Source organism: Palaemon carinicauda, chromosome 4, assembly GCF_036898095.1.
Source record: "Palaemon carinicauda isolate YSFRI2023 chromosome 4, ASM3689809v2, whole genome shotgun sequence".
NCBI lineage: Eukaryota > Metazoa > Arthropoda > Malacostraca > Decapoda > Palaemonidae > Palaemon > Palaemon carinicauda.
This window is the reverse complement of record NC_090728.1, coordinates 97,163,755-97,190,488: the sequence shown is the minus strand read 5'-3', so window position 1 is coordinate 97,190,488 and position 26,734 is coordinate 97,163,755. Positions and strand designations below refer to the sequence as shown.

At 42.0% G+C, this 26,734-nt stretch overlaps 1 protein-coding gene across 1 annotated transcript in view; it reads right to left on the bottom strand.

Annotated features, from left to right (window-relative positions):
- Nucleotides 1–26,734, bottom strand: part of LOC137640077 (3-oxoacyl-[acyl-carrier-protein] reductase FabG-like) — a 250,996-nt gene that overhangs the window by 2,016 nt on the left and 222,246 nt on the right. The window contains exons 6-7 of the mRNA XM_068372519.1: nucleotides 11,960–11,996; nucleotides 11,747–11,810 (exon numbers count right to left, since the gene is read on the bottom strand). Of these exons, the coding sequence (XP_068228620.1) occupies nucleotides 11,747–11,810; nucleotides 11,960–11,996 (101 nt within the window). The remainder of the gene's footprint in view (nucleotides 1–11,746; nucleotides 11,811–11,959; nucleotides 11,997–26,734) is intronic.

Genomic DNA, 26,734 nt, shown 5'->3' with positions numbered 1-26,734 from the left:
CAAGCAGTGTAATTACAGTACTATGCAAAGTTGTTAGTTTTAGTTACCCATGTTTTCTGTCCAGTACTCAAGTGAGAAACTTATCTTTTGAATAAATTTCTCAAGTGGATGGCATAATAAAACATTTGGCTTTTATGCTGTGAATGACTCAAGGCTGCTTTAGATTTTTCAATGATGATAATGTAGATGAATAAGAGAAATGGATTAATTTTATGAACTTATGGACTAGCATTGGGGGCTGTGAAGTCATTCAGTGCCTAGATGCAACTGGACAAAATTTCTGCAGTTGCAGTATAAAGTAAAAGTAGAAGTAGGACAGCAAGACGGAACAAACAAAATAGAAATGTAGGTACAATAAACTGATAAGTGTACAGCTAGGTGCCGAAAGGAAGAAAGCAGGACTTTTCAGTAATGCCTAGTGTAAAGTGCACTAAATTACCTTATATAGAAATAGCTCACCAAAGACCTTCAGATGGGACAGCAACAGCTGATAGCTAAGGGAATATCTTCAGAGGAGGAAAGGGATGATTTACGTAGTCCATTGCTTAAGGAAAGCTATTTATAGTAAAATTTCACCAAGATAAAATTGTATAAAGCTATGCCATTAACACATTTATGATAATACAAAGAGTCATTTTGGATACATTCTGAAACAAAGGCAGAAACAAAGCTCTTTCAACCAGTTTTTAGTGAGACAGAGCTCCAGTTATTCTCGAGTAGTAGCAGCAGAAGCATTCAAGTAGACATGAATGAATGCCAGAAGTGCACCTATCAGATGCTATTATGGAAAGGGATTCCCCTTCCAAATATTAACACCTTTTCCTTACCCCCTTCCACTTAGGCCATCAACTCTACTCCCAACAAATACAGTGAATTTATATTTTCATGACAGTAATTTCTACTCAATTATCATTACTTTGTACAAGAATACAAACATCCTCCTTGAATAGGAATACAGCAATCCCTCGCCATTTCGCAGCACAAGTTTCGCGGCCTCAGTGCATCGCGGATTTTCAGAAATATTCATCAAAAATTAGAAAAAATGGTGCGAAAGTTATGCAGGTGCTAGCAGAAGGCAGGGAGAGTACAGTAGAGCGCCATCTCGGCTCCAGAATCTCGCAAGCTGATTGGCTGAGCCGCCGAGACGCTTTACCCAGCATCTCTCCCTGCCATGCGCCCCTCGAAGGGAGACCGCTTTCATTGTTCTTTCTCGCTTCGCTTGTGTTGCTTAGTCTTGCCGTGTGGAACTTTCAGCTGTTTTCTTATCTACAGTATATACACTTAAACTATTCATATCTACATATGTATGTACATGTACACTTACACTCTATTTATATATTATTTAAGTATACAGTAAATGTAAATGTACATAGAGTACACGTAATGTATTAAATACAGTACTGTATTTATATTACAGTACTTATACAGTACAGTACTTTATTTTATGTACAGTATACAATTTATATTATCAATATTTATTTACATGATTCTTTAATGTTCTAATGATAACATATGCACTTATAGGGCCAATATACACTTATTGTTATTATATATACATGTACATAAAAAAATGTACGTATTCCAAAAATAGGGAGGGAACTTACTTCACGGTTTTTCACCTATCGCGGTCGGTTCTGGTCTCCATTAACCGCAATATGTGAGGAATTACTGTATGCTTTCAGTGAAGCTGGCACTCGGCTGTTAAGATTATAACAAGGTGGTAGTAGTTACTGTCTGGTGGCGGGTAAGCCCTACCCACCGACAGGCCACCAGTCTCCCACATTTTCAGCCTCTGGATAGTACAGGTGAAATTTAGTGTCCTTACCTCCTGGCTGTTTTAATCTTTTGTGCTTTCTTTTAAACAAATTTGTTGGCAGATCGTGTGCAAGGGATATTATGGAAGAAGAAAAGGATATGAAGTTATTCACAATACAGTAACTGTAACTAGGTGACAGTTTTCCATGCAAACTTGCCATTATCCATATTCTTATTCTTATTGGACACCCTTCCTGTTTGCTGTTTTTTTCCTTTCTAACGTGGCCTTGTGATGATCACAATAATGTAATCCTAATGAAGATGGTTTTCCTTTGATGCTATTGTGCTCCATTGGGCAAAGGAGGTTCTATTACTGCCAAGTGTGAAGGGGAGGTGCCACCATTCTCCTTTCTTGCGGTGTCTTCCCGTCCCAGGAAAGTGCTAGGGACATAATCAAAAGTTGAAAGTTTTGTAGCACCTTTACATTGCTACGTTTCTTGTATTTAATTCAGGGTAAACCAGAGAAGACTGGGAACACTATGTTAACATAAGTTTTGCATAGCAGTTCTCTTTTCTTCTTGCATTATCTTTGCTATTGGCAAGATAGCATTTGAGAGTGCCAACCTTTCTTATTCCTTTATCATAGCATAAATATTTAATAGAGATTATTTTGATATAGCTTCTGAAAGGTAACAGTTCTTGTTTTGACTGGCAGTGAGTCTGGCTTGATTGGAATTTTACCTTATGTATTTTTCTTGCCTGCTAGATATGCTAACGTAAGTCTTACAAATGAGTTCTTTGCCTAGAGAGGTGTGAGGTATACAAAAACTCATTTTGGTAAGATATCCAAATAGTAAATGAGGTAATTTCTTTAGGTTTTAAGTAATATCTAAAGACTACTTATTGTCAAAATTTCCATGTTTTTATAAACAAATTACTTGCTTTTGTCTCAAGTGCAAGAAAATTTTTTCCATCCAGTTTAAACGAGTGGAAACCAAAGAAAATAGAGTATTTTGATACAGGCCCTGTATTGTGTGGATATCTGTTTCCTTTTTAAAACATTGTATAAAACAATCAATGGTATGACCTCATTCATGAATAGTTAATTTTCTTTAAAATCAGCAACTTTTTGAATGCTGTAGAATTAAAAAAGAAATTACATGCAATTATATAATTTGCAGAGATTTTAGAAGGAAATCTAGTCATGATCTTAATTTGGATTTGTTGGGATATGAATAATTAAAAAAAAATTATTACAAATTATTCTGAGAAAAGACTAAACTTGCATCAATTTAGCCTAGGTACCGATCTAGTTACCACAATAAATTCTATTCAGATATTCCCTCCTATTGTGCATCTTTAAACACAAGTAACTTGCCATGTATGCAAGATGAAATTTACCTTTTATTGAATTTCCAGCATTATTTTATAATCTGATTGGTGTTACATTGTTCAAAGAATACTTTGGCAACCTAGTTTCACCGATCAAAGGACAAAGTCAGATGCCTCAAATTTCAAATCCCTTTTAAAGGACTGTTATGGTTAGTAATTTACATGATAAACAATTTTATGTACTTTTTGTAGCCTTTTCTAAATTAGTCAGATTTTCATGACCTAATACACTACTGTAATTAGAGTTTGTTCCTATACCAATACTAACCATGTTCTAAATCATAACAATGTGTAAACAACTCCCCGCTACTGATAGGTACCAGGGAGGCGACTGCTTCCCTGCCGGCTCACTGATAACCTACACAGATCTCAGCCGTCAGTAAGAGCACACCTCTCTCTAGATGAAGCTAATTTTGGCAGAATTTTACTAATTCTGTCTTCTGGGTACTCGTCGCCTCTGTTTACTTTGGGTAAGCAAAACACTTCTATGTGTTAGCCTTTCTTCAAGCGTTCGGCCCTCTTGTTAGATTGCTACAAGCATTTCCCAAGATATCACGTTTTTCGTTTGTGTCGGACACGAGTTGTTATTACCAGCGATCATATGTGTATTCTTCAAGGGACTCTCTTTCACATCCACATGAGCGGTTGTCCTTTGTTCACCGCAAACGCTCCCCTCTGGAAAAGCTCCCTCTAATCCTGCGTCCCCTGACAGATCTCTGAAACCATGCTCTGGGCAAGTAGAGTATGTGCCTGCATGATGCTACACACAATCGTCAGCGGTTTATCATAAACTCGTCTGAAGGGACCAATTGCCAGCACGCTCAAGGCATACAAAACATATGCCTTCTCCACAGCAACCTTCCCCTACAGAAAAAGAGTCACAGCTGTTTTCCCAAGTAAGTTTGGGGGCTTCAAGGAAGGAGAATCCTACTTCTACCCTTTCATCATCCAACATAGTTTAAATTAAGTTGAGCTCTAAATGGCATAACAGGGATAGGATTCCTCAGCCCCCGGTGGTGACACTCGAGTTAAAACCCACAGAAGTTCTCAGTCTCAAATAGAGAATTCGTTGAGAGAGATTATTCATCTCTCACCAATTGAGCTCTCTGCAGAACATCTGCCACCAGCAAAAAAGAGGACGACAAATCTTCGAACAGTCAGCTACCTTCCAGAGTGCACCAGTAGACCAAGGACAGCATCTCTCTCTCTCTCTCTCTCTCTCTCTCTCTCTCTCTCTCTCTCTCTCTCTCTCTCTCTCTCTCTCTCTCTCTCTCTCTCTCTCTCCAGTGCCCACAAGAGAGAAAGCAAGAACTCCAAGATAACTACCAAGGTTGCATGTCCTCTGGATGCTAGATTTTCCCGCCATCTCCAACTTGTTAGGATTCCAGATCAGGATACCTCGGCAGACCCTTCTCATCGATTCAAAGAAGTCAACCCTGAAGAAGAGGACTTAGAGTTGGAGTCCAATGACTTCACTCTGGTCCTTCAGAGGCAGACAAAGGGGAAACAGAATCAATATTCTTTAAAGTTCTACGCTGCATAAGGAGGGTGAATTGCCTCGGAAAAGCAGTGACCGCATCTCCAAAAGGCAAGACTTGTGCGACTGACCTTTGCCATGCCCTAAGTACCAACAAACCCAAACTTGAACTTCCTTGGTCAGTTTTGGCCAAAGTAACACTAGCCAAGGTGGAGAACCAGGTCTCTGGTTCCAAGGACTCGCTTAGGGCGGGGAGATCCTCCCGCTTGATCCCAGCAGCTTTCCCAAGGTAATGTAAGTACTGTACTATTGTGTGCAGGAGGCTCTACCCTCCCCTCTTCCACTTGATCCTTCAGTGGCATTACTGACTCCAGGCTGTTCTTTGGAACGATTAGTTGCAGTTCCAGTTACCTTTCTAGGTGGAAGAGGTGTTGGGCATGGAGGTCAAAGCCATGGCGATGATGCAGGCAGCCTCCTGGATAGACCACTGGCCAGGCACCATCGGACTCTTGACGGACACCGAAGATCTAACCGACTCTGGTAAGAGGCATGCTCTTAAGGGCATTGTCTTGACCGGTGCTAGGGCAACAGTATTCTTAATGCACCAGGTGGCCAACCAGTGGGCAAAATGGGTGCTCAAAAGTCAGGAGGTTGGGACCTCTAGGTTCCATAAACGAATCGGTCGTCAGGAGGGATTTACTCTCCGGAACTCTACCTTCAAGGAGCCATCTCTCTTTCCACTAGCAGAAATAGAAGCAGCAGTTGAGAAATAGATAAAGGTGACGCAGAATTCCATTTAACAAAAGGTGGTATCGTTTTGCCAACCCCAACCTTCAACATCAGAACAAGGAAAGCCTTTTGCCCAACTAGCCTGAAAACCAACGCAGAGGAAGAGCTCACCCACAACAGCCGATCCTAAAAAGTCTTCACAGCCTTACCCCTCTCGACAGAACCAAGGTCGAGGTAGAGGTAGGGGAAAGGGAAGAGGTAGTAAATTCCTTTGCTAGGAAGGACATTCCCCACCAATTCCACCAATAGTGTGGGGATGCCTGCAGGCCAATTTGGGGAGGTGGTGGTTCCACGGAGTGGAAAGATAGACTTGGAGATCCTCCATTTTGGATACTTCCTCTTTTCATCAGCTCTCCCTTTTCTCTAATTCCCCCAACCCATCGTTGATGTCATCATATTGCTAAAGGTTGGCAGAAGACCTTGGCCTTCAAAAAGAGGAGCAGAGCATACTGCTGAAGGGTACACTTCATGAGGTCAACAAAGACTCTCCAGGATTCTTCATTTGACTCTTTCTTGTAAGGAAGGTGTCTGGAGGCTGGAAACCGGTCATTGAACTCTAAACAACTTCATCTGCCAAACACCCTTCAAGATGGAGACGGCAGCCAGTCTCTCAGGCGATAAAACCGCAAGACTTCATGGTAACTCTCTATCGGAAAGATGCTTATTTTCAGATCCCGGTTTACCTCTCCTCCAGGATGTATCTCCAAATAGTGTTAGCAGGCAAAATCTTTCAGTTTAAGTTTCAGGTTTTCAGGAGTGTCTTCAAGCTAATCTCCGTGTGGGTGAACGCCAATGGGATCCACCTACTCCGCTACCTGGACAATTAGTTGCTTTTGGCAGACTCCTCTTCCGAGATAGGGTTCTCTCATTTTGTCAAGACCTTCGGGTCATGATAAATCAGGAGGTCTGTCCTGTCTCCTATGCAGAAGTTAGTCTATCTGGGGGTGGACATCGACACTGTCCTAGGGAGAGTTTACCTAACCCGAGAAAGACTGCCACATCTGCAGAAGACAGCTCCTTCTTTCCTGCAATAGTCAATTCTTTCAGTTCACCAGTGGCAGAACCTTGACTTCTCTGGAGAAGTTGGTGCAAGGAGGTAGCTCGCACCTACGATGCCTACAGTGGAAGCTAAAGTCAACCTGGACGCAACGTCTCAACAACCCATTCTCTGTGAGGGAAGGATTCAAAAGAGATCTCAGATGGTGGTTGATTAAAGAAAAACTCTTTTGAGAATGCCCACTCTCGCTGCCTCCACCAGAGTTCCACACATCCAGAAAGGAGTGGGAGCCCATCTAGGCCGACACATGACATCCAGTTCCTGAACAGAGGAAGATTGTTGGGATCACATCAATATTTTGGAGATGAGAGCAGCCATCTTAGCTCTACAAGAGTTTTACACTCTTCTAACAGAACAGTCAGAGGTGCTGATGAGCGACAACACCACCGTGCTGTCCTACATCAACAAACAAGGAGACACTATGTTTCATCAGCTATACCAACTAGCAGGAAGACTCTCGAGTGGGCAGAAGACAACTAGATAACACTTTTGGCTTGTTTCATCCTGGGCAAGACAAGTTGAGCAAGAAGATCCAGATAGTCGATTCAGTGTCTTTGTGTTATCTGGTAGTAATGGAGACCCTTAGTTTGAGGGGTTCTCCAATGGTAAACTTCTTTGCAATGTTGCTGAGCAAGACACTCTCAATCTACTGCTCTCCCATTCTAGATCCGGAAGCAGCATTTGAGGACACATTCCAGCAACCTGTGATGGCCTCGACAAATATGCTTTTCCGCCATTCTGACAACTATGAAAAGTTCTGAATTGAGTATGAGACACTCCTAACTTATTACTGACATTGGTAGCTCCAAAATGGCCACACATGAGTGGTATACGGACCTTCTGCTCTTCTTAACAGAGGCTCTGAGGGAATTACCAGCCCTCCCCAACCTTCTATGCCAGCCTCTTGCCAGGATTTTCCACAATGCACTGGGATCCCTTCGTCTTCATGTGTAATGATTATCCAGCATCTCCTCTATGAGAAAGAAGACTTTAATCAAGAGACAGTGTATCAGATGTCAGGATACACCCGCAAATCCTTGACGGCTGTCTACCAAGCCAAGTAGGCCATCTTCTGTGGTTAGCGTTGGGGAAGGGGTCTTCCTCCTCTCTGAGTCTCTGTGCCCTTGATTGCCAACTTTTTGTACTATCTCCACAATGAAAAACTGCAGCATTTCAGTGGTAAAAGGCTATTGCTCAGCCTTGAGCCAAGTCTTTAAACTAAAGGGAGTACAGTAGATATTTCTTTGGAGGAAATTTCTATGCTTATTAGGAGTTTTGAGCAGACCTGCCATCCAGTTGAGGTGTCCACTGCCCTAGACCATGGTAAAGGTGTTCTCTGAACTGGTAAGACAAGCTTTGGACAAGGACCTCACCCTGAAGATGGTTTTTCTGCTCACTTTAGCGAGCTTCATGGGATCTCATTCAACATACTCAATCAAGGGGGCAGAGGTAGGCCTCTCTCTCCTTCGTACCAGATTTTGTTACAAAAACTGAACTCTTCCATGCCTGATTCAGGCCTCTGTCGTTCCAAATTATGAGTCTTAGAGCCGTAACTGATAACCCTGACTTGCTTTTACTGTGTACTGTGAGAGCACTGAGGTTCTACCTCAAGCGTACGAGGACCGCATGACCTTCGCTGCAGCATCTCTTTGTGAGTACAGTGAGAACCAAGACGATGATTTCCAGGAATGCAATCTCATTCTGGCTAAGAGAAGTGACCTCTCAAACGTTCTCTTCATCCTCCGCAGAAGACTCAGGAGTTAGAGCTCACGACGTGAGGAGTATCAGTACTTCTCTAGCATTCTGGAGTAATTTCTCTATGATACAGGTTCTCTAAGCAGGGGTGTGGAAGCATCAAACGACCTTCACTGCCCACTACATGTGAGATGTGACCCACAGGTTGCAAGACACATTTACTCTAGGGCCTGTTGTACTGTAGTGTAGTTGCTTTGCAGGGGGTAAAAGCTACCTTTGCTCCTCTTACAGGACCAGTAACTGCGAGTCAAGTGCTGAGGTTACGTATAAGACTGGGATGAAAGTGAAGAATGACTGGCCCTTTCTTTTCCTTTTAATCTTCCCCTCTTTCGGGGTCATCAAAAGACCTTACAGTCGCCTCACCGCTACCAATAAGCAATTACCTATCGCTTGTTTACACTTCATAACTTTAACTGCCGTATTCCACCTTCACTGTAGTTATTCTTCTATAGTAAAGGACTATGGTTTGTAGTTTGGAAAAGTAAAAATTACTTCAAAATTTTTGATAGTCTAGGCAAGAAAGTCAAATCAATGTTGAGAGACCAAGTCTTCACTTGAAGGTGGTAATTCTGGTACTACCTGCCTAGTTGCTAATCATAACCTGACTCCTAAAATGGGTCTAGTGGTTACACTATAGTGTTTTGTTCAGTAAAGGGTCTAAATATTTACTGTGCCTTACAAATTTGAGATCCTTTCACTGAGCCTCAGATTCTTTATTTACTTTAGATCCTTCTGCTGCTAAATCCTTGCATTCCCACATGCCTGATCACTCTTTTAGACAACTAGGTTGCGAGGCAGAAGAGTTGGTAGTCTGGATCCTAATATCCTTAATCCCCCGCTCGCAAAAGTAACCACTCTTAAACAACCTTGTATTTCATAGGTGAAATTGGAAGTCAATGAAAATTGAGAATAGATTGAAAGGACTAATTGTATAAGTAAATTTAATTTCAATTTAATGGAAAAGTCAAGAGGATTGGACAAATTGTTTGTAATTTTTCTTCTATTTTATCCTCACTGTTTTAAACAGCATGATGATGAAGTGCCACTCAAACCGTTGTCTTTGTTGGAGCCTAACGAGTTCAATTTTCTTAGTCATGAGCTTATTAAGATTTGAATGTAACTAATTTTTTTTTTTTTTTTTTTTTTTTTTTGTGGATAGCTCAATAGTGTAAGTGGTGAATTCAAGGTGAGTTACTGAGGGTGATTTCAGGGGAATCTCGGAAATGGGACCAGTACTTATCCTGAGCAGTTCTCAGCTACAGTACAACCAATCCCACCACACTGAGATTGGCTGTACTCCAGCTGAGAACATACTGAAAGGTGTTCACAATGTTGATCGTATCCCGTTGTTGTCAGCAGAAACGAGACCCATGGGATGAACGACATCCTCAGTACAAACTATTTAAGGAGGGTTCTCTGGTTCTTAAGAAGGTGCACTAGTTGGGACACCTTTTGTCGAGCAAGCTCATCCCTAGGTTTGAGGTGGTATTTCGTGTTACTATGGTACATGAGAATAAGATCACCTATAAGCTGCAGAGACTGCCTGTTGGTAAACTGGTAAAAGCTCACCATATTCAAATAAAGGCCTGGCTTGAACCTCCAGTCTATCTTGGATGGCACTTTCTCTGGTATCCGAAGGGTCATGATCCTGTAATTGAGATTAGGAATAGTCCAGGATTAGTGGATAATAGTCTGATTTCTTCTGAAGTCTCGGAGAGTTCTGGTTCTGGTAGTGATGTTGACCCCTATGCGGTGGCTACAATAGTTGCATTATACCTTTTGTCTCAAGATTGTAACAATTCCTGACAACAAGGGAAAAGTAACCATCCTTCTACAACTATTACTCAGCCTAAGCCCATCCTTAAGCCAGCTAGGATCATCAATGGCCTTAGATGTCAGGATGCCAGAAAACTTTCTTTTTCAATCTAAGCCAGCTAGGATTTATGAGGGGAAAAGAGCACTGGATGCTTGGCTATATTTCCCAGAAAATTTTGATGAGACTCCTGTATTGAAGCCTGAATCATTTCGAGATCGTGTGGTCCTCCAACTGTGGGAGAACAGCCTCGCTGAAATGTGTGAAACCCCGATTTTGACTCACAAATTTGTGGTTCACTCTCCTGTGCCCGAATATCCAACACCCCGATTCTTAGCCTCTTCTTTCCGAGAGGAAGGTGTCGTTCCTCCTCCAGGGAGTTGGGAATTCTGGGAATTTTCCAGCATTCCATTGTTGGAACCACTTTCTGCTGGCTCAAAGAGTTCCAGTCCAGACTGTTCAAGACCTGTTAGTTTAGAGAGCCCTGTTTCTGACTTGGCAGTGTCCATTTATCCTGATTATGACTTTCTTGGCTTTTTTCCACCCAATTGTGAAAACCAACTGTTGCCTGAAAATCCCACTTCTAGTGGATTTAGTCCCCCATGGACTAGGTCAAAAGGTCCTGTTCCTGACCTACCTTTAGTTCAGCCTCGAGTCATGGAGTGGAGGCCTCGTCTTCCTGATCAGACAAATACTACAGAGAGGGAACTGTCCTCCATTCCCGAGTCACGTCAGAATCCAAACCCTTCCCGACATTCTGATGGTAGATTGAACCACCGGTCGGAACTCGAGGATGAAGGGGCACAGTCGGGTGAAATTGACCTGGACCCGTCAGCTTTGTTTGGCTCTTCTTTAACAGAGCTTGGCCCTGAGTCATCACCGGATTTTTTGGGATTTTTATTGTCCTTTCTATGAGGTGAACGTGTAGTGATGATGTTACCCATAGCAGACGAATTTCAACATTAAAGGGGTTGGTTTGAGTTCTAGCGAGCCTGAACTCAAGGGTCTTCCTTATACAAACTGAGTTCATGCTTTGCACGTTGATACACTAGCTCTATAGATGCGGAGACAATTTTTTTTTTGGTATTTATGTTGTATTGGATTCCCTGTTCTAGCGCTTCACAAGAAAGTTCTTGGAAAACACATAGAACATTAAACCTAAAAAACTAAAAAATATGTACAAAAGGGGTTCAGTATATAATTAGACCTCTGAACTTATAATAATCTTATAATAATTAAGAAAAAATCTCTCTCTTCAAATAAATTAAATTCAAGAATAGTAGCTGATAACACAAAATAAAAAATATCTAATTTGGTAAAGCACTGACAATATACTTGCAGATAAATCATAAAATTTACTGAAGGGTAAATGGGGTTGTATGTCCATATGTGATATGCCATACCAAATTAAAATATAATGGTGGATAGCATACGACACAGCAGATTTAATAAAATTACTGTATAGTTAACTTTCAAAACTTGAGGATGGCAACTAAAGATTAAGTAAAATAGAGATCTGCCTTTATTGTCGAGAAATTAGTGTTTCCCATATTGATACAACACACATGAACCATTCTTCCTCATCATCCAATCTCCATTTATCTAGTTAATATACATATGCATGCAAAATAACTACCACATCCTAACTTTGTTGGCATATATCATTCAAAACATTGTTTATGCAACTAAAACTTTTCATGATACTTACTGCTGCATATGCTTCTTCATTCAGCCCTCCACGTTTCTGTAGCTCTGTTATTATTACACCAGGACTGAAAAAAAGTTGAAAAAAGTTTTAAAAGGGTGAACTATATCAGTTTTTTGTATATTTGAAAATGTGGATGTATGCAAAAATTTAATAATTACAAACTACGGAATATACATAGACATTCTACTAATATAACTACTGTACTGTACTTACTTTACACAGTTAACACGAACTTTCTTTTCAGCTAATTCTGAAAAATTAAGTTGAATCAAAATTAGTTGACTTAGAGGGAAAATTAATACTGTACTTGAAAACCACATACCATAGTGTGTATGAATGTCATACCACAGAATGCATAAATGTTTTTTTTATTTATAAAAGTACAAGTCAATTTGTAACAAAATATCAAAGTGGCAAAACTACTGCTAATGTCATGATCATAATATTAATAAAATTCTTATGTTAGCCCAGACTTTATTAGTTCCATTTGTCTTAAATTTGCCAGCTCAGAAGTGGAATCTTACACTAACAATGTGAGATATTTCTAAAGGAAAATATCCATAATCAAGAAAATATTTCAAAGCCTAATCTCTGGTAAGCTGCAGCTGGCACCTTATTCTTCTTTTCCACTGCTATCCCTACATTAAGGGGTAAGCATGGTTTATAATTTGGCAAAGAGTTTTTATGATCACATTCCCTAGCAGTCATTAATCAAAGTAGCAGTTGGCCTAACTCTTGACTTAATAGTCCACCTGCAAGGCACCAGTTTCCACAGTTATTGGCAATGGTCCAGCTTTTTACTAAAAAGCAAGACTGCAAGGTATCAACTGTCCTTTTAATACCTTTGTATAACACACAAGGCATACAGTGGTGATATTCTAACACCCCTACCACTGGGCAATATGGGCTGTCTATGTTAGGCTATGCTATCGCTGGCACCAGTATTCACTAATACACGCTAGGCATAAAATGAAAAGGGAAGAGAATAACACCCTAAGAAATTAAAGTCAATATAGTATATATAAAAATGCTTAAATTGCAAAGAAGGAAAAAACAGTGTATGGTACATTGTGAAGGGGCAGCAAAAGATGAAAAAACTGGTACAGAGGATACATATGGATAGTAACCACAAATGATGTGAAAAAAAAAAACAAGGCTGTTTTGTAATTTGTAGAGCCATATGAAACTCCAATGGTTACTACACCAGAAAAATTGAGAGGGCACAAAATACTATTACAACACATGAGAAGTACAGGGCCCTAGGCTAAAATATCTTATTGCACTCCATCATACTTGTTGCTAAACTGTACCCCCAACAAAGTTGCCTCTTTCACAAACTACTGAGTAATACATCCTCATCACTCTCTTCAAGTTCACTTGATGATATTCTACCAAATTTTCCTGATACCACCAGACATTATTTAACGTTATAGAAAAATCTCCTTCCAAGTGCTCTGATACTATGAAATGCATTAACTTTTGCTCTGCTTTTTATAGATTTGTTCGTTTTCTATTAATATACAGTAAAGTACTTAAAACAGTATTTCTGGGCTCTGACCTGTGCCGCCCTGTGAAATGCTCCTTTAGCATCATTTCTAAGGTATATAACTGCTAAATAATACCAGAGAAAAAATTGCATAGGAATGCTAGGTGTAAACCCAGCTCGCTCACCTGAAAGGTGTCGGTATAAGTAATACGGGCGTGAAAATCACATGCAGAGGTCTCGTACCAATTAGATATCTCCTCGTCAATATCCCCCAAATAAAGAGGAGCCGTCCCAAGTCCACCACAGACCGTCGCTACCCACAAGCCCACCCACGCCAATGACGTCACTCCTCATTTAGTATCACTCTTGTTAAGTGCTGTTTTTTTTTCGCTGTGCCCTTTTTTAGATTTTACACCCTTCCTGCTCATCATGTCGGATTCTCAAGCTTCCTCATCGAAGTTAAGTACCACTTATGTTTTCTGAGCTTTCGGAGGTAGCATTTTCCTTACTTTTAGTGTTATTCATGATTATTGGTTTCGCTATTGTTGTCGGCCCCGCGACGCGGCGCCCATTTTAGATCTTGCTACCTCCTGGCCCGTTCTTAACGATTTACATTTGGTCTTCCATACTATTTGTTATTCGTTTTGAACTTGCGCTCTTACCGATGATTGAGCAGTTATTTTACTATTATTGTTATCTCCATGGTTATCCCCTTGAGAGGATTCTCATGCCGTGTTTGGTTATGGCAGCGCCCTTCTCGGTCAATACCATGAAGACGCCTTGTGCTGATATTTTATGATTAGTTCTCTTTCCACGATTCCATGGAATCGCTGTTATTTTAGAGTTTAGTCATTATCTGAGGGGGACTCTCGATCGGCAGTGTTTTATGTTTAATTTACCATTCGGCTTGTTCCATTCGGTGTTATGTTGGCACCTGTCCGGCCCTGGTCCTCCCCGTACTGGCAGGCGTGCCCTTGCCTTGTTTGTTTTCACTGCCTTTCTTGCGTCCCTCTCTCTCTCTCTCTCCATGAGAGGATTCTCATTTATTGTATCAGCTTATCTTGCATGCCTTAACCTAAGTATTTTATTCCGTGTTGTGATCATTCGTTATGTTAGTGTCTCGCGATCTGGTCGGACAGGTTGGTACTCCTGTCCTTGCTCGGCCTCTCGCGATCGCCCCTTATCCATCTACGGCTCTTGGCTCCCCCCACTCCCTGATCTCGAGTATGCCTCCCCATACTTCTCTTTCCCTCTTTGGCTTCTCCCACTACCTGAGCCTGAATATGCCAACGCATACACCCCATACCCACTGGGGATACCTGCCGTCTCTTAGAGACCTGGAGTCAGCTGTTCGGGTTCTCGGCCGATCCCTCTCGTCCGTTTTCTCCGACCTCTCCCCCCCCATCCCTCCCCGGGATACCGTTTGACTCCTTGCCTTAGCCGAGCCTAGATCTGTTTCACTTGCAAGTTATTCACTTCCTTCCGCCTCAGCCGGATTCCCGCCCTCTTCGATTGGCCATCGGGAGAGCGGGAGTTTTGGTTGTTACTTTGGTTGTGAGCTCTCTGGTCATTCCCCATGCGGGTTATATTGTTACATTGTTTTATTGAGTGTTTATTTCTTAAGGTTTCTTTTTGTAGGGAGTCCGCCCCCCTCCTAACCCGGTAGGCCCGGTGCTTGTCTCCCTCACTCAGTTGTCTCTCCGGAGCCAACGGAATCATGTTATGTTAACCTTATATTTTTACGTGTTCATTCTCTGATGCCTAAGGGATCTTATCTCCCTTACCCTTATCCGGAATGATCTCACCTTACACGGAATCCCCTTATTGTTTATTATTAAGTTAATCATTAACTATAAGGTTAATTCTAATTATAAGTTAACTTAATTCATACTCTTCTCCCAGCCCCGCCGGGAGAACATTATATAGTATCCTAATGCTAACGTTTCTTATCGTTTACTTTGGTCCCGGCACACCCGGGATCCCGTAGGATACCGAATTACCTATGATACTTATGTATCCCTTTTGTTACAGGCGGTTCGCTGTATGATGACAGCCTCTGCGGCCGTTCTTCAGCAGGCTTGTGGACATGACGTGTGTAGGTCACACGCCCACTGTTCGGTCCACGTCGGCGACTTAACTGTCTGGCATCCCGACAACTGTGTGGTCTGCTACGACCTCGTCTCCACCCTCATTTCGGACTCAGTAAGTGTTCCTACCGTTATTATACGTTATAGTTTTCTTAACCTAATTTCAGAATTTACCTGCTTTTCGGTTATATTCTAATTTTAAATTAATCATAGGAGACTCCGACAACGCATGCGCTCGGTCTATTCACCTTCTCGATGTTCCCTACCTCTCCTTCCTTAGTAACGGTACCTTCTCTTTCAGAGTTCACAGTCTGAAAAGTCTACAGCCTTGGTCCGCCTCAAGGTATGGGTCGGCGGCTTCGCCCGCAACATCAAGGCCCGGCACCCCTACGTTCTCTCTGAGGAGATGTGCAACCTCCTTTACCTGAATGCCAAACTTTCGGCGGCGGTTCCCAAAGAGGTGGCGGATCCTATTATCGCCGGGATCACTGAGCAACTCCTCTCCGAAGACCCCGGTGTTCCTGGAGAAACCATCACCAGTGACGTGGCCGCCATGAATTTGGACGTCGAACCCATGGCCTTGGATGAGCCAGACCCAGGTAGGCCTGTAAGTGAGGCAAGTGTGTCCCGGTCTAAGATTCCTGTCCTTAGTCCGGCTTTCTCTACATCCTCTACTTCTTCCTTTCAGGGGTTCTCTGGACGACACCCCACTTATACCAGCAACCCATCTGTGTTGCCGAAGGTTAAGTCCATTCATAAACCTCTCACTAAGACCCACAGGTCTTCCAATACGACGAGACAACCAAAAACCCCTAGGACTTCGTCCTCACGAGTTTTGTCTTCCAGGGTCCCTGAGGCCCCAGTCACACCTTCTCCTCCCGTCCTGGAGTCGAGAATGACACCCGGCTCGCAACCCACGCAGCCGGCGGTAAGCGCCCCGCCGCCTTCTTTCGACGTGTCAGCTTTTTCCAACATCTTGGAACGCCTTGGAACCTTAGTTAACACCCTCGTCTCTAAGGTTCAGAACCAAGAATCTCTCGTTGAGGGTCTCGTGCGCTCCGGTCTGCCCCAACAGCAACAGTATGCTATTCTGGATGCCTCGAAACTCCCGGAGTTTGTCAAGAACAACCCGTGGAAGTTAGCAATTCATGCACCCTTTAAGGATGGGATGTTGACCATCGAGGGTTTTGGCACCCGGCCGGTGGAAGAATTTGAGTTCTACCCGCTGGGTTTGCAGTTTCCTTTCCCTGGCTTCGCCCGCCTCACGGAGGAGGCTCTGGTCCGCTTAGACAAGGTTCCTAGGGAGACCGTCATTTACCCAAAAGAACAGGCCCAATCCACTTGGGTTCGGACCCTTAATGAGCTGGAGTGTGTCAACACAATGCTCACTCCTTTTAAGAGTTCCTACACCATGTTTGTGGCAGACGAGCGCACCCCTACGCCGTGTGTCACTAAGATCATGGACCTTGCCATGCAGGCTGTCAATGAAGACAAGCCATTACCGCAACTGCGGGAAACAGACTTGACTTCCCTTGTTTTCCCGGGGGACCATGAGTGCTGGACTGGTGCCCCGGCGACATTCACTGTGGGTAAGCTGAGCCCTGATTGCGCCTCCACTCAATTTAGTGAGAGACTCCCTAAGCTCCCGGAGTCCCTGATTCGCCTCGAGTATGAGGCTCGTATGCGCCTAAGTCGCTCGATTAACTCGGCAACCATGGCGGAATTGACTTCTTTCATATATGAAGAGGAACCCCTCTTCAAAGTACTTACCAAGTCGTTGCTCCACACCTTGCTGTTGGATGCCTACGACTTCCTGGCAGCTAGGCGCCGCTGCCGCAAACATGTGTTAGCGGAAGCCACTATCAGGCATGAGCCTAACAGACTCATTAAGGCCCCAATCTGGGGTACGGACCTATTTCCAGAAGATCTGGTGAATAGCGTCCTCAGCGAGGCTGCTAGAGTCAATCAAAGCCTCAAGGTGCGTTGGGGTCTAATCCCTAAACGAAAGTTCGAACCTGTCGCTTCCCAATCTCGCGGCAGGAAGAGACTGAGGCCCTTCCCCTTTTACCAAACCCGGTAGCCCCAGCAGATGGTTCAACTGGTCCCTTTAGCTCAGGGAAACCTCCCTTCCACCTCAAAAGGCCATCACCAACAACAATACGTGTTGGTCCCTCAAAGTCAACTAGCCTCCGCGACCTATGCTTCCCCGGTCTACAACCCCATCTTTGAGACTCAGGGGGCCTCTCATTGAAACCAACGTACCAGAGGCTCTGGCGCAAGGGGCACCTTTCGTGCCAGAGGTGGAAGGATCGCCCCTCGAGGCCGAGGCCTCCGCGGAGGACGAGGAGGTAAATCCTCCGCGAATTATTGAGACACCACAGGTAGGGGGAAGACTTTACATTTTCCAGAAGAACTGGACTTTCAGCAGTTGGGCACTCAGTATAATTTCCAAAGGTCTGGGGTGGAGTTGGATAGAAGGGCCCCCTCCACCAACCAGTTTTTACCAACACCCAACAAAAGAGTTAGCCTCGTTCACAGACAATCTGCTTCGAAAGAACGCAATCTCAAAGGCACGTCATTTGAAATTTCAAGGTCGCTTATTCAGCTTGCCAAAGAGAGACTCAGACAAAAGAAGAGTAATCCTGGACCTATCCCATCTAAACTCTTACATTCAATGCGACAAGTTTCACATGTTAACCGTCTCTCAGGTACGGACCTTACTTCCCCGTGGGCCCGTCACCACCTCCATCGATCTTACCAATGCCTACTATCATGTTCCGATAGCAAGGCATTTTCGTCCGTACCTAGGCTTCAAGCTAGGCAAGCAAGCATACACCTTCAAAGTAATGCCATTCGGACTAAATATAGCACCCAGAATATTCACCAAACTGGGAGAGACGATAATACAAGAACTAAGAACCCAAGGAATTCAGGTAGTAGCGTACCTGGACGACTGGCTCGTTTGGTTGAACAACGTCGAGAACTGCCTGACGGCAACAAACAAGGTCTTATCATTCCTTCAACACTTGGGGTTCCGGATCAACTTCGCAAAATTTCGCCAAGTTCCGAAGTCGACTTTCCAATGGCTAGGGTTACAATGGGACCTAAACTCCCACACCCTACGCCTTCCATCGGCCGAAAGAAGAGAGATAGCAAGAAACACAAAACGTTTCCTCAAGGACAAATTGACGTCCAGAAGGAACCAAGAGAGGATTCTGGGTGCCCTCCAGTTTGCCTCAGTGACAGACATATTACTGAAGGCCAGGCTAAAAGACATAAATCGGATTTGGAGTTCCAGGGCGAACAAGAAGTATCAAGACAAAAGAGCTCGTCTCCCTCCAATCCTGAAGAAAAGGCTCCAACCATGGACATTGGTAAAGAATCTGTCAAAATCCGTCCCATTGCAATATCCACCTCCAAAGTTGGTCATTCACACGGATGCCTCCCTAACAGGCTGGGGGGGATACTCCCAGTTCAAGAAGACCCAAGGTCTTTGGTCACCAATGTTTCGCCAGCTTCACATAAACGTCTTAGAAGCCATGGCAGTGTTCCTCACTCTGAAACGGTTGTCCCCAGCCAGAAACCAACACATCAGATTGGTTCTAGACAGCGAAGTTGTAGTTCGCTGCTTAAACAGAGGAGTCTCAAAATCGGGACACATAAATCATGTGATGTTAGCCATTTTCTCCTTGGCAACGTCCAACAAGTGGCATCTTTCAGCAGTCCATCTGGCGGGAGTAAGCAATGTAGTGGCGAACGCTCTGTCCAGAACGACTCCGCTAGAGTCGGAATGGTCCCTGGACCTCAAGTCATTCAAGTGGATTCTATCCCAGGTCCCGGGCATTCAGGTAGACCTGTTTGCGACAGAGTGCTACGTAGCTCCTAACCTGGACCCCTTAGCCTACGCCACAAACGCAATGTCACTGGATTGGAACATTTGGGAGAAAATTTATCTATTCCCTCCAATCAACCTATTGATGAAAGTATTGGACAAGCTCAGATCTTTCAAGGGGCAAGTGGCTCTAGTAGCTCCCAACTGGCCCAAGAGCAATTGGTTCCCCCTTCTGGTGGAACTGGGTCTCCGCCCCCAGCGGATCCCCAATCCAATACTAACACAGACAGTACAAACTTGCACTGTGTTCGCTTCCTCAAACGCTCAGAGTGCCCTAACTTTATGGACTTTATGAAATTCGCGGCCCAAAGAGGCGCTGATATTGATCCTCAAAATACCTTATTTTTGGAATCAGATAAGAGGGAGTCCACCCTTCGACAATATGACTCGGCTGTCAAGAAACTCGCCAGGTTCTTAAAGGACTTGAAGGTTGAGAGAATGATTATGAACCTAACAGTAACCTTCTTTAGGGCTCTATTTTGAATCGGGCCTAGCAGCTAGTACTATTATTACCATTAAATCGGCCTTGAAAAAGATTTTTCAGATTGGATTCAATATCGACCTTACAGATTCATACCTCTCTTCCATTCCCAAAGCTTGTGCCAGATTGAAACCATCAACTCGTCCTACCGCAGTTTCCTGGTTTCTGAATGATGTTCTTAAATTAGCTTCTGACACTCCTAATGAATCGTGTGCCTATATCCCATTATTACGGAAAACTCTATTCCTAATGAGCTTAGCCTCTGGTGCTAGAATTTCGGAGCTTTCAGCCTTGTCTAGAAATCCAGGCCATATTGATTTTCTCTTGTCAGGTGAAGTTCTACTCTCCCCTGACAAAACATTCCTAGCAAAGAATGAGGACCCCCAAGACAGATGGTCCCCCTGGAAGATTGTTCCCCTTCCACGGGATACATCCTTATGTCCAGTTACGACTTTGAAAGCCTACCTAAATAGAACTTCCACTAAGTCCTCGGGGGCCTTATTTATTAGAGAGAACGGAGGAACCATCACCCTTAAAGGGATTAGACAACAGATTCTGTATTTCATCAAACAGGCTAACCCAGAATCATTCCCTCATGTCAATGATATTCGAGCTGTAGCTACTTCTATTAATTATTTCCATCACATGAAATTTGATAACCTAACGAAATTTACAGGCTGGAAGTCCCCATCAGTTTTCAAACGCCACTATTTAAAACCTTTGGAAGCAGTAAAATTTGCTACAGTGGCAGCAGGAAGTGTGGTTCCTCCTGATCATCATGAATCCTAATCACAAGTCTTGTTTTCCCCCTTTTTCCCTTCCCCTTACCTGCCTCACTTTTGGTCCCTACAGTGGTTTGATTTATCTTTTGGATCGCACCCTTCAGTTGCATCCTTATGTACAGTCCTTATCATTTATGTATATATTTTTGCCCATGTTCACTTATGGTCATTCAAGATTGTTATATTCATCCTTACAGTAATCCTTAATCCTGGTATTCTCTTTGTTGAGACCTTATTTTGATGCTCATGTTTTTCTCCTATATCCTAGGATTATACATTTAGTTTGCATCCCATGTTTTACTTATATTGCTTTTATTGTTACGTAAGGAGTTTTCTTTTTCTCGAATACCATGGACTTACATTTACGTATATTAAATCATGTTTTTGATATGTTTGACTTTAATTTTTCTTTTTGATTTAATATTTTGGTTCCAAGTTTGAGACCATTTCTCTGATACTATTTCACTGGGCGGCACAGGTCAGAGCCCAGAAAAGGGATTTTGACGAAGGAAAAATCTATTTCTGGGCGAGAGACCTGTGCCGCCCAGTGAACCCACCCTCTGCTCGCCCTCCCTGTTGGACCCAAACTTGGGTGCTATGAGGAGTGACGTCATTGGCGTGGATGGGCTTGTGGGTAGCGATGGTCTGTGGTGGACTTGGGACGGCTCCTCTTGATTTGGGGGATATTGACAAGGAGATATCTAATTGGTACGAGACCTCTGCATGTGATTTTCACACCCGTATTACTTATAAGCACATGGACTCATCCATCACTGTAGAGATGAAACCCTATTTATACAATACTGCACTAAAATAAGAGGAGTGAATTTGTAGAATATTGAAATCCAGTAAACTGCATAGAAGAGGTAATTTTAAGCAAATGTTTTGACTGTAAGTCCATAGAGCTCCCAATATAAAGGATGCCAAATGTGAAAGAAACAGTATGACTAAAAAAATGTACATTCTGCAATCTGTAACTATCTGTTTTATAGTCTCAAAAGAATAAAAAAAACAGTAGTCTCAGACAAGTGTGTGCCATCTTCCTTACTTACACCTTCTCTCTGGAGATCACAAAGCCTGACCCCTCATCCTCCTCCCTGGGACTTGTAGAGGGGAGATAATGCCAGATACTGCAGTAAACTACTGTGGTCTTCCTAAAAAGGATCTCCTTATGAAAGTGAGGGAAGATAATTTGAGGATGATTTTTGGTTCTCAGGTACCACAATCCAAATGAAGTGAAAATGCAGTCCCTGACAGTCTGCATCGCTAACTTTAAACAGACAGTTTCCAAGTGAGAATGCAAACTTTCATAGTTATTGTGGACTCAAAGTAGTATAAGGATGAAATAGAAATAATTCTTTTAGAAATGCTAAGGATACTAAATAGGTAGGTGAAGCAACTAAATGGGATGTACCATGGAAGACTAACTGCTCGAACATGACCAGGAGAGGAGCATGATAAGCATGGATTTTCCTTTCAAAGAAGAATACAGATAAACCAAAGTTGCTGAATCCTATGAAGAAGATGATAAAAAATATCTTGTTGGTAGTAGGTTGGCCAGGGCACCAGCCGCCCATTCAGATACTACCACTAAAGAGTTATTGGATCCTTTGACTGGCCAGACAATAATGCACTGGATCCCTCTCTCTGGTTACGGCTTATTTTTTCTTTGCCTACACATGCACCGAATAGTCTGGCCTATTCTTTACAGATTCTTGTCTTTCCTCATACACCTGACAACATTGAGATTACTAAACACTTCTTCACCTAAGGGGTTAATTACTGTACTGCAATTGTTCAGTGTACTTTCCTCTTGGTAAGGGTAGAAGAGACTCTTTAGCTATGGTAAGCAGTTGTACCAACCGTGTGTCGCACGTTCGTACATAGTTCACTTTATGCTTGTATCTTCGCTCTCTCCTCGCACTAAAAAGAACCTGAAAAAACATGTCTTGTTTCTCCTCTGTAACATTGTGTTTTTTGAACATGAAAATTCTTGTTGCCTTGAACTTTTGTATATAAAGGAGAGTGTTCTATAATAAAGTCACTCAGTTGTTTTCAAAGGCTCTCGGCCCGTCACACAGTTCTTCTAGGAGAAGGACACTCCAAAATTAAACAATTGTTCTCTAGTCTTGTGTAGTGCCATAGCCTCTGTACCATGGTCTTCCACTGCCTTGGGTTAGAGTTCTCTTGCTTGAGGGTACACTCAGGCACACTATTCTATCTTATTTTTTTTCACTTCCTCTTGTTTTTTTTTTAAATGGTGTGTTGGGCAGGCTTAATAGAAGGGCCATGGATGCCTGGTGGTTTATCAAGAGGTTGTCTTTTCTTTATCTAATTTTTTTTCTTCTCAAAACCATCCTTACTGTCCTCCCTTCAGTTGAAGTGGCTATCCTGGAAGGTATTTAGCCTTGCATGGTGTATCGGCTTCGCCATGTTGACCAGTTTTTGCGACTTTTTGCTATAGTCTATGGGTTTGATCAATCACTTTATTTATAATTCTGTACATATTGTTTTTGTTATAATTCTTGTTAACCTAGTTTTTAAGTATGATGTCTCTTTTTTATTAATATTAATTCTTATGCTGTCTGGAGACATTGAGCGAAATCCGGGACCAGTACGTTCTAGATTTCGTCAATGTCATCTTCTGTATTGCAATATTCGTGGTCTTCATGCAAATATTCAAGACCTTACAGTTGCGTCCAGACAGTATGATATTCTTTTGTGCTCAGAAACTTTGGTTTTTAATATGAGGCACTCACCTGAGCTCTTTATAACTGGTTCTAAGAAACCCATAATGTTAAAACGTGATTCCATCCCTAGGGCCAGGGGAATGGCGGTGTATATTAGGAATGAGTACCCTGCTTCTCATAAGTCCCGCTATGAATGTGGATGTCATGAGATTCAGGTAATAAAAGTTTGTGGCAGGCATAACAACTTTTATTTGTGTTCGATCTACCGGAATCCAGACATGGATGATTCTATCTTCGATTGTCTTCTTACCATTATAGTTAAGATACAAGATGATAGAAAGGCTTTCTTTGTCTTTGTTGGTGATTTTGGTGCTCACCATAAGGAGTGGTTAAGTTCTATCACTCCTACCGATCGCCATGGCTTAAGAGCTTTAGACTTTGCCTTAGAATTAGGCTGTGAGCAAATCATAAGTGAAGTTACTCACAGATCTAGTAATTGCTTGGACCTCGTATACACTGACTCCCCTGGCGTTATAACTGGTAAGGTTGGTTCTCCAGTCAGGACATCTGATCATGCCTTGATTTCATTACTAGTGAAGACCGAACAGCCTGTCCCTGATGTATCATACTCTTGTAAAATTTATATGAAATCTCAAGCAGACTGGAATGAGATTTTGCGTGATCTTTTGTGCTTGAATTGGTCACAATTATATAGTAGTGTTGATCCTGTTGTCCCTTTGAATGAGAATCTAGTCAACATAATTGATAGGCGTATCCCTTCTCGTGTGCTAAGGTACCGAGTGAAGGACAAACCGTGGTTCAATGATGATTGTAGACGTGCTTATTTGGAGAAACAGGAGGCTTATCATCTTTGGAAGGGTAACAGATCAAATTTGACCTGGAATAACTATACTCAGCTTAGAGCTTTTGCTAAGAGAGTTTATGCCGCAACTGAAAAGGAATACAATTTAACCATAAAAGAAACCCTTTCTGGTACAACTCAGGAATATAAATGGTGGTCTACCCTTAAATCTGCACTCTTTGGTATAGATGTAACAGTTCCTCCTTTGTTTAAACCAGATGGCTCAGTAACTCACTGTCCTAAGGAAAAGGCAACCCTTTTGGCTGATGTTTTTGACAGTAAACAGAGTAATAGAAAATTTGAACTTCCTCAATCTCGTTTTCCTGAGGCTAAACTAACTAGTTTAGCTTTTCGATCTCGTGAAATTAAAGCTCTGTGGATGGACCTTGATGCTTATGGAGGTGTAGACCCAAATTTGTACTTTTCCTTTGTTTTTTATAAAGACTGCAGATTTCTTAGCTCCAAAGTTATCTGCTATTTTGCGCAAGTTAGCAAGAAGAGGAGCTTTTAGCACTTGTTAGAGAATTGGTAATGTTACTCCTTTATGTAAATGTGTTTGTGGTAGCTCAAGTCCAACTGATTACCATCCAATTTCCATAAGTCCCATATTATCTAAAATTTTTGAATGTCTTTTGGCAAAGCCTCTTGATAGGTTTGCTGAAGGTAATCATCTATTCCCTAGTTTGCAATTTGGTTTTCGTAAAGGCCTTGGAGCATGTGATGTCCTTCTTACAATCTCCAATGCTGTATGGAAATCTCTTGATTGTGGTCAGGAAGTTCATATGATTGGCCTTGATTTTAGTGCTGCCTTTGACCGTGATAATCATGAGGCCCTTGTTTTCAAACTCAAACAGTTGGGAGTGGGTGGGTAATTTCTTAGCATTATTATTGATTTTTTAAGTAATACATCTCAAAGAGTTGTTGTTGATGGACACCATAGTGAGTATAGGAATGTGATATCTGGTGTTCCACAGGGTAGTGTTCTTGGCCCATTAATTTTCATACTATATACACATGATAGTGGTTCAGTCTAGAAAACAAGCTTTTTGCATATGCAGATGATACTACTCTCTTTGCATCAATTCCATCCCCTGGATATAGATCTGGGGTTGCTGAATCCCTTAATAGAGATCTAGCTAAAATTAGTGCATGGTGCAAATTATGGGGTATGAAGTTGAATCCTAACAAAACTCAAAGTATGATTGTAAGTAGGTCAAGGACAGTGGCTCCTCAACATCCGGATCTCAATATTGATAATGTTTCTTTAACTTTGTATGACTCTTTTAAAATTTTAGGTGTGATTCTCGACAGCAAATTTACTTTTGAGAAACACATTGGGTCTGTGTCTACTTCAACTGCACAAAATATTGGCTTATTGAGAAAGTCTTTCAAGATTTTCAGTGATCAATCTGTTCTGAAGAAGTCTTAATTCTTTCATTCCACCTTGTTTCGAGTATTGTTCTTCTGTCTGGTCTTCAGCTGCTGATTCTCATCTTAATTTGTTGGACAGAAACTTATGGTCTATCAAATTTCTTATTCCTGATCTAGATATTAACCTTTGGCACCGTCGTTCAATTAGTTCATTATGCATGTTGCATAAGATTTTTCATAACTCTGACCATCCTTTACAGTCAGATCTTCCTGGAAAATTCCATCCTGTTCGTAATACTAGACAGGCAGTTAGTTCTAATAACCAGGCCTTTTCCATCATGAGGCTCAATACTACGCAGTTTTCTAGAAGTTTTATTCCAGCTGTGACCAAGTTGTGGAATGATCTTCCTAATCGGGTAGTTGAATCAGAGAACTGCAAAAGTTCAAAGTTGCAGCAAATGTTTTTATGCTGAACAAGCTGACATAAGTCTTTTTATAGTTTATATGTGACATACTTGTTTTGACGTTGTTACTGTTCTTAGAATGATTTATTGTTAATTTGTTCTCATCATATGTTTATTTCATTATTTCCTTTCCTCGCTGGACTATTTTCCCTATTGGAGTTCTTGGGCTTATAGCACCTTGCTTTTCCAACTAGGGCTGTAGCTTGGATAGTAATAATAATAATAATGATAATAATAATAATAATAATAACATAGAACATTTGTCTCCTTGGGATAGTAATGTATGGAAGCAGTGTAAGCCTACTTAACTCTTAGTTGAGACATAGTACCTTTATTTATGTGAAATATTCATGGAAGGCAGCTAGAACCAATTAACTCTGACCCCCAGCAGGGTCTAATAACCAGATGACTTATTTTCCTGATCATTGATCATATCTTCCAAGGGGTGCCAGAATATCTATTTCTGTGGAAGATCAAGTTCATAAGTTCAAGAAAAATAATGTTTTCCTCCATTTACATCTACCACTGAGTCACAATAAATGCTTATGTCTTTAAATTAGATATTCAAAGATGAGAGTCTGTCAATTACAGGCTAGGAATATATACTATTGAGTGATTTATTGACCACATGACTGAATACTTATCTATAATTCAACAATGAAGATTAAGAAATACTACCAAAAGCAAAGAACTTTTAGATAAAACTCTCTCTCAGTACCTGCAAAATGAGGGACATGGTCAAAAATCCAAACTGTAATGAATGAAACTTGACTTTCAAAGTGCACAAATTGATGTCCAAGTAAGATACTGTATTAACATTGGCAAAGAAGCTACCATACCTAGTTGTAACATCAATATGAGCAATGGATTGCT